Source organism: Carassius gibelio, chromosome B12, assembly GCF_023724105.1.
Source record: "Carassius gibelio isolate Cgi1373 ecotype wild population from Czech Republic chromosome B12, carGib1.2-hapl.c, whole genome shotgun sequence".
Taxonomy (NCBI): Eukaryota; Metazoa; Chordata; class Actinopteri; order Cypriniformes; family Cyprinidae; genus Carassius; species Carassius gibelio.
In genome coordinates this window covers 1,050,499-1,062,525 of record NC_068407.1, presented here as the reverse complement: position 1 = coordinate 1,062,525, position 12,027 = coordinate 1,050,499, and the positions used below count along the sequence as shown (strand labels likewise).

The 12,027-nt window shown below is 30.8% G+C and overlaps 1 protein-coding gene and 1 long non-coding RNA gene across 4 annotated transcripts in view; one reads left to right on the top strand and one right to left on the bottom strand.

Annotated features, from left to right (window-relative positions):
- Positions 1 to 155: 155 nt before the first annotated feature.
- Positions 156 to 6,069, bottom strand: LOC127968822 (catechol O-methyltransferase domain-containing protein 1). 2 transcript variants are annotated; one of them, XM_052570184.1, is made up of 7 exons: positions 5,967 to 6,069; positions 4,127 to 4,257; positions 3,884 to 3,989; positions 3,688 to 3,806; positions 2,595 to 2,649; positions 1,219 to 1,352; positions 156 to 509 (listed from the first exon to the last, which is right to left on the bottom strand). In XM_052570184.1, the coding sequence occupies exons 2-7, from the start codon at positions 4,229 to 4,231 to the stop codon at positions 357 to 359; spliced, it is 672 nt and encodes a 223-aa protein (XP_052426144.1). In that variant the 5' UTR covers positions 4,232 to 4,257; positions 5,967 to 6,069; the 3' UTR covers positions 156 to 356. The 2 variants fall into 2 exon arrangements, with proteins under 2 accessions (XP_052426144.1, XP_052426143.1); XM_052570183.1 differs by lacking the exon at positions 5,967 to 6,069 and adding an exon at positions 5,110 to 5,269.
- Positions 5,374 to 12,027, top strand: part of LOC127968835 (uncharacterized) — a 41,951-nt gene continuing 35,297 nt past the window's right edge. For both annotated transcript variants that reach the window (XR_008156143.1, XR_008156144.1), the window contains exon 1: positions 5,374 to 5,967. This is a non-coding gene — a long non-coding RNA (uncharacterized LOC127968835). The remainder of the gene's footprint in view (positions 5,968 to 12,027) is intronic.

Genomic DNA, 12,027 nt, shown 5'->3' with positions numbered 1-12,027 from the left:
AATACAAATAAAAGTGCTTATATTTAAAATATTTTTAGCAGATATTTTAAAATTATTACTTTAAAACTAGGATTTCCTTCACTGTTACTTCAACAACAACAAAAAGACACAGTTATGGCCCACATATTCAAAACATGTATTTAAAATAGTCCAGATTTCAGTGCAGTAGCTTTGTTTATTAAAAACAATTAGATCACAAAAACATATTTGAAATGTATTTTCAGAAAAATCAATAGTTGGCCCCATTAACAATTGAATACAAAACTTTCAATTATCACAATGCATGTTTTCAGTTGAAAAACCTAAACAGAGATGGCTGCACATGTTTTCTGTTATGATGGTATATCAGTATAAAGTCATATTTTGAAGGCTAAAGTGAGGCCGTCTCCTACAGATAACATGCTCAGCTGGATCCTGACGTCTCGATGGAGCTTCTTGTTCAGTTTATCAATGCTGATGGAGTCGATGTCTCCTTCTTCTGGGTTCACCACTCGACCGCTCCACAAAACCTAGAAGATCCGATTTGATTTGAAAGAAATTATGACTTTCATTCATCGAGGATGCATTAAATTGATAAAAAGTGAGAGTAAAGGCATCTAACATCACACTACCAAAGATTAATCTTGTGATTTTGAACTTTATATGCTTTGAAGAAGGATGCAGAGTAATAAAATGTATTGTGGTTCCCCCCAGAGAAAAAATATTGGGCTGCAATTCAGCATTTTTGAATGATTTCTGATGGTGAATGTGACACTTAAATTCAAGCTTTCAACACAGAAATAAATTAAATTCTAACATAGATTTATATAGAAAACAGCTATTTTAAATACTAATAATATTACACATTTTTACAGTATGTTTGATCAAATAAATGCAGCTTTGGTGAGTGAAGGAAACAACTTTTTAGTGTACGTTATATTTCATGGGACACTGATGCTTAACTCCACTGAATGGAAGAATTTTGAGTTTATCTATCGCGATTCTGAATATGAAAGTTGCAATTGTTTTTTTTATATATTCTGTGATGAAAACAGGCTTTTGACTGTCTGAAAATGTCATTGCATGCACAAATCAATTTTTTTAGACTTTAATTCGACAGTAAAAGGCTGTAGTGCACATGCATTATGATGCTATAGTGTTGAAACAAGGAACAGCTCTCAGAAATGCATCTCCCGAGTTATTGTAGAAACGTGAGTGTGAACGGACACGATCACTCACGTTATCGATAGCGATTATTCCTCCTTTCCGGACCAGCTGCAGGGATTTCTCATAGTAGTTGTCGTAGTTGACTTTGTCAGCGTCAATGAAGACGAAATCAAACGTCTCTGCTTCTCCAGCGGCCAGAAGCTCGTCTGATAACACACACATTATAAGATCGAAACACACTGACATGTTCACCTTAAACACACTTCATATTCATTTGTTTTAATATGACATTTTTTAAATCTCTTTAGACTTCCAGATGTCAAATCTCAAATCAGAGCTGAATGTACATCAATTCTTCTTAATTTTAAACATTTTATTTTTTTGCACTCTTCTATGCAAATACTCCAAAGTATAATTATTGTATGATTAATGTAAAAGGTAAATTATGTGTGAAATGTGACCCTGGACAACAAAACTTAAAGTCTTAAGTGTCACTTTTTCAGAATTAAAGTTTATACATCCTCTGAAAGCTGAATAAATAATATTTTAATTGATGTGTGGTTTGTTAGGATCAAACAATATTTGGCCGAGATGCAACTATTTGAAAATCTGGAATCTGAGGGTTGCATAAAAAAAACTAAATATTGAGAAAATCATTTTTAAAGTTGTTCAAATGAAGTCCTTAGCAATACAATATACTAATAAAAAAATAAGTTTTGATATATATATGGTAGGAAATGTGCAAAATATCTTCAAGGAACATGATCTTTACTTAATATCCTAATGATTTTTGGCATAAAAGAAATTTCTATAATTTTGACAAAATACAATGTATTTTTGGCTATTGCTACAAATAAACCCCAGAGACTCGAGACTGCTTTTGTGCTCCAGGGTCACATATCAAGGTCACATTAATGTCACTTTATAAAAAAAAATTATGCACATCGAATTTATTTTCATAAAAAAAAATAATAATAATAATAAGGCCATAAAAGCCAATTTCATTACTTGAAATAAAATGAATGTTTAGTGAAGTATATCTCTATCTATCTATCTATCTATCTATCTATCTATATATATATATATATATATATATAAAACCTATTTTATTTCAGCTAGTTGCCAAACCAAACCTTTTTATTTATTTTAACTTGATGAACAAAAATAACTTAAATAAAAAAAAAAAAAAAAAAAAAAAAATATATATATATATATATATATAAAGATATTTAAAGTAAAAAGGGAGAAACACAAACAAATTCTTAAATTTTAAATAAACTATTTAACAAAAATGTTAATAAAATATAATAAATATAATAGTATCTCAATGATATTACATTGGTTTTTCTTAATCCGTCAGACATGATTCAAAACCTGAAGTGAATGTTATCTAAAGGTTAATTTGGATATAAATAAGTTCACAATGCTTAAACAAATCCAGATCTTACCCAGAGTTTGCAGAGCTGGCTTCAGACGCACGTCGATTTTGTCCTCGACACCGGCCTAAGAAGATTTCAGAACATGAGACGAAGATTATTAAATACATCATTATAATCTTTACATAATGTCAAATCCAGGAAATAATCGAGCATGATTGCTTAAAGCTGATCGCACAGAAACTGAATGAATTTTGAGATCCAAGCACTTCATAATATAGTGGTTCATACATATAACAAACCCAAAGCAGGGAGAATATTTAAATCAGTAAGCTCTCAGTCAGCAAACATATGAATATTAAATTCATTTAACTGGGGTTAAACATGGTTATTTATTTACTATGTTAATAGTCTCAGGTTTAAATATTAACCTACATAAAGGCAGTGCTGTTAACTCTCTAATAAGGACAGATTTAGTGATTGTGTAAATGTTATTAAAGTAAGTTTATTCAAGTGTGCTATTAGTATACTTATTTTAAACTAAAAATATTTAAATTTACTTTTTATGTACTTCTCAGAAATATACTTTAATTAATTTAAATTTAATAATTAATTTAAATTTTAATTTAATTTAATTTAATTTAATTTAATTTAATTTAATTTAATTTAATTTTATTTAATTTAATTTAAGTATACTTGACATATACTTCCAAAACGTCAAAATATATTTGAGCTATCCTTGTGCTCCTAGAATCTGTGTTTTCATTGTTATACTGTAGAGGGCGCTAGTACACATCTTCTGCACAGTATTCCCAAAAAAACACAAGTGAAGAAGAAAAAATAAACACCAGATACTAACACACATAATCTAACACAATCATCTGACACGAAAAAGCATCAAAGCTGTAACTTTAAAGCGTTTTAATGTTGCAAATGGCTTTCTATAGCGAGTTTATGAACAGTAACATAGACCACCCTTACGAAAAAGAAGTTTATTCAAGTGTGTTTATTTAAGTAAAATAAACTTGAAGTATACTACTTTTTGGTAAGGAGACTGATGAAAACATTCGACAAGTGGAAAAAGACAGTAGCAAAACTGCTTCTTGCACACTAAGAGCAGAAATGAGCACGAATAGAGATGAAATAGAGCTGATCTGTATCTCACCAGTCTCCAGAAAGGTCTGCCGATGTTGATGTATTCTTCACTGACGTCACACGCGATCAGTTTCCCGTCTTCAGGCAGCGTGAGAGCGATACTCAACGCATTATACCCCGTATAAACACCTAAACGCACAGATTGCTCAGACGTGCACGCTTTAGTATATGATCTTGATTTGTGCAGTGTATTATGAAGTGCATACCGATTTCAATAGCTTTCTTGACCTTGATTAAACTGGCTAGATTTGCCATGAACTGCGACTGCTCACATGCCACCATGATCATGTTCATCTCGTGCTCCATGGTTTTCTAGAGAAATAATTAAGCACATTACGGTAAGCAAGCACAATCACTATAGAGGTGAGAATAGTCTTGATACCTTTACATATCGTTTGGATTTTATTTGCACATTCTTTTGGGACGTCATTCTGCACAGAAATACTAACCTGGCGTAGTTTTTTGAGGGCTGGATGTTCCCTCAGAGAGTGATCGAGCAGGTACTGCATCACTGGGTCATCTTTCCGTCCCACGTGACTCTTACCCGACGACATTCTGAACACTTTAGATTTGCGTTTGCCTTTACAAAGAGGAAATCAGAGAAAGAAATTCATTTTGGATACACTGCATGATATATATATTAGAGGAAACTTTTTATTTTAACGTTCTAGCTGCAGGTGGGATTCGGTGCAGATATTATTATTTATTATTATTATTATTATTAGTTGACTTTTAATAAATGTTTTTTTATTGACTTAAAATTAAAAATTAAATAATAATAAAAGAAAACTAAATAATTAATTTAACAAACTTTTTCAATTTCACATGTATTTTTCTTTTTACTACCAATATTATAAATTGTATTTATCTTTTTGCAGTATCATCATAAAACACCTAGATTTTTTTTTTTTTTTTTTTGTGCAATACCACATGCAATATGTTTGAACAATTATCATAAATTATAATATTTATTATTTGCAGTTTCAACCTAAAACTGTGAGGTTTCCGTGTTATTTTCACCACAATGTGTCAGTTGCTTTCGCTTTTGATTGCACATAATAATCATAAACATTATGCATGAGATGTTTTTTTTTTTTACCATTTATAAAATGGTACAATGCACTTGATTTTTGTTATACCTCTTTATTTTCTGAATGCTGGAAACTCTTTTCAAAATAGTTAATGTTTTAATGAACAGTTTCCCATCAAGCTTATTTCGATTAAAAAAGACAGTGAAAAAAAAAAGTTAACACGTGATCTTTATTTTTCACTGGAATCAGTTGAAATGTAAACAGTTTATTCAACGCTCTTCATTTTTATATATTAATTAATTGGGTGCGGGTTCTTTAATTGCAGCGTGTTGTATCAAAGTACACAAACTTCCGGAAAGAGAAGCGGGTCACTTCCCCTGTATTTCTGGGGGTTCACTCACCCACATAATATCCCGCTATAAAAATCACCCCCAGCGTCGCTGAGCCTATAATCGCTTCTTTGGAGAAGTTATGAAATGACATTATTATTATAATCACTCCCGCTCTTCGTCTGAAGCTCTTTACATCTGACCTAACGCGAGCGCGAGCTACACGTGAACGCGCTTACCGTAAACCGCACTGTATGCGCGTATCACACAATAGTTAGTTGCGTGTGACTAATTTGCTTTATTATTATTACTGTTATTATTATTAAATTGGGTGACATTTACGAGGTATGATACTTCCATGTTGTAATGTTATTTTGGCAGCAGTCTGATTCATTATTAATATAATATTTAAGGCGATGTATTTGACTATGACCTGCAGTTCTTAGAGATTATGACTAGAATAAAGTTGTTTTATACTGAAATATGCGTGTGTTTGTGTGTGTGTGTGTGTGTTTCAGCCAAAACTCCCTAATACAACACAATATTATTTTAAATATTCACATATATTTCAGTGTTTTAATAAATTAGTTCTGGTTTGTGTTTGCGCTTAATCTCGGAGAACTACGTCACGCGCGACTTCCAGATCACATGACACTAGCACTATTTGTTTTTTGTTTTTACATATTATTTAAAGCGTGTAAAACTACAAGGCAATACTCATGCGCCTTTGAAAGAGCATAAAACATGTTAAATTGGATTTGCGTTATAAAAAAATTATTCAAGCGTGTATTAACAGCCTAAAATAACCCGAGTCCTTTATTCGACACATGCACGACTGCACAGCACACCGCGCGATTATCATCAGATATTATAAGCGAGAATCTGCATCTTGTATTAAACTCCAGTAAAGATGTAAAGCTGTAACTCACTGTGAGTAAGTGTTTCTTCTCTGATGCTGCTGCTGCTGCTGTTCTCTTCTGTAAAATGGCTTCAGTTTGTGGGTGGAGATTGTCTGCCTGATGTATATTAAACATGACACAATAATCCGTTTGTTTGAAAGCAATGCTTGGAAAAATTAATAGACAGTTATTCCGTGAAGTGCACCAAACAATTTAGACATTCATGCATTTTTACAATTTTACAAATTATTTAACTATCTATTTTTTATTTATTTAAATGGTTTAAATTAAACATTTAATTTAATCTACTAATATTTTAAATAGAACAATATATTATATAATTAATAATAATTTATTAGTTTTATTTATTTTTAAGCTTTTTTTTCTTTTGTACATTTTAAAATTATTTAATTTTACCTACTATTATTTATATCAATATATTTTATTATTATTATTATTATCTTTATAAATGTTTACATTTGAGAAATTATTTAACATTAATAAATAAAAAAAATATTATTAACATTTTTTAATATTAAAATGAACAAGTGAAAAATATAAACAATGTTATTTTTTATGTAAAACCTTTTCAAATATTTGTAAATTTGTAAATTTGACAAATTATTTAACATCATCTACTAAATACAAATTTTATTATTCACATTTTTAAACATTAAAATATAAACAATGTTATACATCTACTATAGTTTTTATAATTTCCATTGTTTAATTTTTTTATGTAAAAGTTTTTCAAATATTGAATATTGATGTGTTTGTATTGCCAGGCATAGAAATAGTATTGAAATCTATATCTAAAATGCATGTCTAGATCTCTCCTATTAATAAAGGACAGTGTTTTTAATGCCACTGACTCAACTTGTGGATGTTTCTAAAGCTTTAATGCATTCTGTTAGTCATAGACAGCCTTGAATCTGTGTGATTTATTTTGGCAAAGCTGTTTGGTTAGTGACTGTTTCAAATATTTGTTTAATGCAGATGAGGAGTGGGTTATATAACTGGCTCACGCTTTCATAACAACACATTTCAGGGTAGCACTGTATTTGCTATCAGCTTTGGGAATATTAAGTCAGAACATTATATTATCACTGATATTAATAGAGTAGTTTGCAGGATTGAATGTGTTTTTTCAGTACCGTCATCACTGCAGTAGCCGGCAGGTGGCGCTGTTATACTGTAATGCATGAGTCTGAAGCAGATTGTGCAGGTCATGATGACTTGCAGAAGTTTGATTTACAGAAATACATCACCAGAGGCAGAAATATAGCACAACATCCATAATCCAGTTTTATTTTCATCATAAATAATGTGCACTCGAACTTGATTTTGTAGAACATTTTTTTTTTCAAAAGGAACTCTAGACTCAAAAAATTTAAAGTTGTTTCAAGCTAATATATTTGGCAAAAAGTAGCCTGTAAATGCTGTAAATCTCCTGTTTACTATGAAAGACTTTTCTGTTTTAAACTGATAGTGATATTTCATTGCAATACTTGCTTTGTGATTGCTCTTCTTTTCTGCATTTACTGTATATGATGAACTGTGATTTTGACTTATTTTATATGTTTTTTTTTACCATATAGGTGATTTATACTGCAGAAATTCTGTTGACCCATATATATATATATATATATATATATATATATATATATATATATATATATATATATATATATATATATATATATATATATATATATATATATATTTATTTATTTTTATTTATTTAATTTTTTTTAAAGATTCTTAAAATAAAAGCTGTATTTTTTTCCCTGATGAATCCTGAGAAATGAAATGTAGGTTTATCTTATTGACAGGAGTAATGATGCAGAAAATTCTGATTTGTTTACAAAAATAAATTACATTTTACAATATATTCAAATAAATAACAGCTATTTTAAGTAGTAATAATATTTAACAATATTAGGCTACTGTTTAACTGTATATTTTAATTAAATTAATGCAGCCTTGCAGATCAGAACAGACTTCTTTCATAAAATAAAAAAAATACCTGACCCCAAACATTCGTAGCAAGAAAAAAAAAGACTTCCTTTTTTAAATTAAATTGTTTTCACTTCCATGATTTTTAAGTCACATTTCTGTGAATCACATACATTAAAAATAAGCTCAAAAGTAAACAAAAATATCAATTTGACAGCCACAGCTCTCAAATGATTAAATTATGTGTTATTCTAAATGCCAATGTTTCATTGTATTATAACATTTTGAATATACAAAGTCATTTTAATGCAATAAAATTCTAAAATATTATTTTTGATCAAATGCAGCTTAAATGAGCAAAAGAGACTTCTCTGGTGGATTTTTATATATATATATCCAAATCACAGACAGCACCCTTGTTCTTTCCTCTTTAAATGATGATCCTGTCAATCAATCCTGGTGACAGCTGCTCAGGAGTCGAGCAGAGATCACAAAGCATGCTGGGAAGATCGATCAGGTCTCAGGTTCCAGGTTTTTATGGACTTTTCCTCTGGATCGACTTCAGAGCCGTGTGTCAGAGTGACTTATAGGCTGAGAGCGGGTCCAGAGCCGAGAGCCCAGCTGGCATCCATCAGACCAATGAAAGCAGTAATTGAGCAGCATTTGAAGGCTGGTATTTGTAATTAAGTCGCTGATTTCTGCTCAAATAAAGGCGGCATTGAGCTGTTTCTGCAGAGCTGTGCATGTGTGTAACTCGAAGCGTTCCTCTGATCTCAGATCAGCTCTACTGTCAGTGTTTCCATGCTCTCCTGCTGAGATAACCATGCTGCTGATTCCCAGACATCACACTGATATCACACAGACATCACACTGATATCACACTGATATCACACACTCTCATGCATGAACAGTTTTCACCAGGGAAAATAACTGATTGCATGGTGCTCCAAATAAAACAAGCATTACATTGCATCTGTAAGTAAGGCTACTTTTATTATTTACTGCTGAAATGTTATAATTAAAAAGACGTAATTTTATAGTCAAATATTTTATGAATCACCTTTATTATTTGTATTGATTTGGCATCAAATTTGAAAGTCAAATTTGTATATAAAGGACTAATTTATTAGTATTTTAATATGCTTTGGAGGGTTTTTTAGTTTTAGGTTTATTGCAGTTTTATTGTAGTATTATTTATATACAATAATAGTTTTTATTCATATTTTAAATTAGCTTTTGTTTTAATGAATTTTTTTTTATTTTTTAAAATTAAATAAAATTTTTAAATATTAAATGTTTCTATTTTTACATTTTTTGCAATTTTATATGCTTAGTATTTATTCATATTTTTAATTAGCTTTCATTTTCATTTTAGCTTAAGCTTTAGTCATTTTTTATATGTGCTTTTTTTATTAAAAAATTAATCTTAATCTTATTATTCTAAAGTTTTTAACTAATTATTTGTATTTTATTTTTTCCATCTATTGTTTTGTATTATTTCAGTTGGCACAAAATATTTGTAGTTTTTCAATATAGTTTTTGTATTTTATTAATTTTTTTATATTAAATTTTTTATTTTGTAATTTTTTTTTAAATTTCAGCTAATTGCCAAGTAAATAATTATAAGATTCAGTTTTTGAATTCAAGTTTTCATCTAATATTAATATATATAGCTTATTTATATTTTTAATACACAATGGAAAAAAAATCACTCAGAAATTGCTAGTTAATTTCACAAATATTTATAAAATTCACAAGTAACACATTTAATTAAATGTTTTTTTTTTTTTAGTAGAAAAACTGAAATAGTATTTTCTTGTAAAACACACTTAGATGTCTTTTCTACAGTGTTATAGTTAATAATAACACTTGTTTATTGCAGACTTTAGTGTTGTGTTAAATAGACAGTGGTTTGGCCTCTTTCAGATGAAAGCCTTCGCATCGTGAAACCTATTTTTATGCCGGTGATGAGCACTTTTGTTGATGTCTGTAGTTTGTCCCATTGTATAACTGAATTACAAATACAGCTATGAACCGTCAAATTCACATGAGGTCAGAAAGCATCCAGTCGTGTCTTTTTAAGAGCTCCTGCGTGTAAGGTTTCAGTCTGAAGCGTGACTTTAATGGTTTTTCCTCTGCACCCGTGACGTCTTCAGATCTCTTGTGCTCATAAATGAGTGATACTCGAATAATATTTGTGCTTTGGCATGTCGGCTATTCAGAGCAGAGGTCAGATGTGGCAGCGCTCTGCTATATTTGTTTTTATGATGCCATATTTCGTGTTTATGTGTTGCAGAAGATTCATGCGGCTGTCATTGCAGAAGAGCCTCGTCTGCTGTAGTTTTCACATGTTAGCTGTGGCTCTGATGATGTCTCTGTGTTCATCGTAAAGTGAGAGAATAGGGACAGAAGCATCCAGTAACAATGAAGACAATTGTCTTTAGCATAAGATCATAAACACATTTACTAAGAGCCCAAGAGGGAAAAATACTAACTGTTTGCATGGTGCACATAAACCTGGATTTGCATGCAATGCATTTAAAATATTGTGAAGATATTTAATAGGTAAAATGTATGAATTAAGCTTTGCCTTTATAATTCACTGTAAAATATTTTATATTTAACAATGCATGTTTTTATAGTAAATGCATGTTTTTTTTAAATTAGAAATATGAATCACCTTTATAATTTATGTTGATGCATCAAAGAAGTTACCGTTTCAGAATTAAATAATAAATACTTTTATCCACTGATCAAAAGATTTTACATTTTATTTTTCTTTTATTGAACTTTTCTATTCATTAAATAATCCTGGAAATAAAAATCTGATTTTCCAGTAAAATGATTTAAACATCTTTAATACAGCATCATTTAAGGATAATAAGACTCATGTTAAGAGAAAGCTTAATTTCAAACCATAAGTTAATAAATTAATATTTAGTGAGGTTGTGAAAAACAAATTTAAAAGAGAAACAGAGTTTTGATGTATCTTGCACTATTTTGCTTTTTTTATTTTTGCTTTTATTATTTTTATTAACTGTGAAAATAAAATGCATCAGTTTCCACAAAAATATTGAACAGCACAACTGTTTTCAACATTGATAAAAATCAGAAATGTTTCTTGAGCAGTAAATCATCATATTATTCTGATTTCTGAAGATCATGTGACACTGACGACTGATGCTGGAAATACAGCTGTGCATCACAGAAATAAATTATAATTTAACTGATATTCACATAGAAACCTGCTATTTGAAATCATAATAATATTTCACTATTTTTACTATATTTCTGATCAAATAAATGCAGCCTCGGTGAGTATAAGATGCTTAAATGTAACAAGGAGTGATGCTGATTTGAGTCTGAGATGGAGTGATGAAATTGTGAAAGTGTTTAGCCCGAGAGGAATGTCTCGAAGGTTTCTGCAAACACACACATGCAAGCGTTTAGAGCGACAGCGCATCAATCTGAGTTAAATATTGCTGTGGTGTCTTTGGAGGGACTGTCGAAAACAGCCCTGGGAAAGGCTTTGAAACACCTCAGCGGGGAGAACTTGGACGGGAGTTTTCAACCCGAAGCACGAACATCCCAGCATTAAAATACTCTCGAAATTACGGTGTGTGTGTGTGTGTGTGTGTGTGGAGACTTCATCTATCTTACTCACTGCACATGTGTTCACTGTAAGTGTTTCCATGTGTGCACGTGTTCAAGTGTGTGTGTGTTTGTGTATCTGTATCCAAATCTGTGGCTAGTTTCACTCTCTGCAGACTGGGAGAAAGCATCCCGTCATTAATCACCTGAGCTTAATGCTTTAACACAGCTTTCCACATCTCATCACGAGGAGTCACACATCACTATTCCTACAGCATTAAACAGACATGGATTACACTTCAAATTAGTACCCTCAAATTTGGGATTTTATTTAAACCTGACAAACCCGGTCGGGAATGGGATAGCAATGCAGTGTGTTTTGTGGGACACAGAAGCGCAGCTGTAATGGTTCTGTAAACAGGGCTTCAGAGTGAGCGATCGTCTGTGTATCATCTGCGTTATTCGTGTTTTGACGACAAGGTTATTAATGCTAGCCAGGATTTCACTCTTTTAATATGTGCCAGAGTGTCTGTTTGTGTATGCT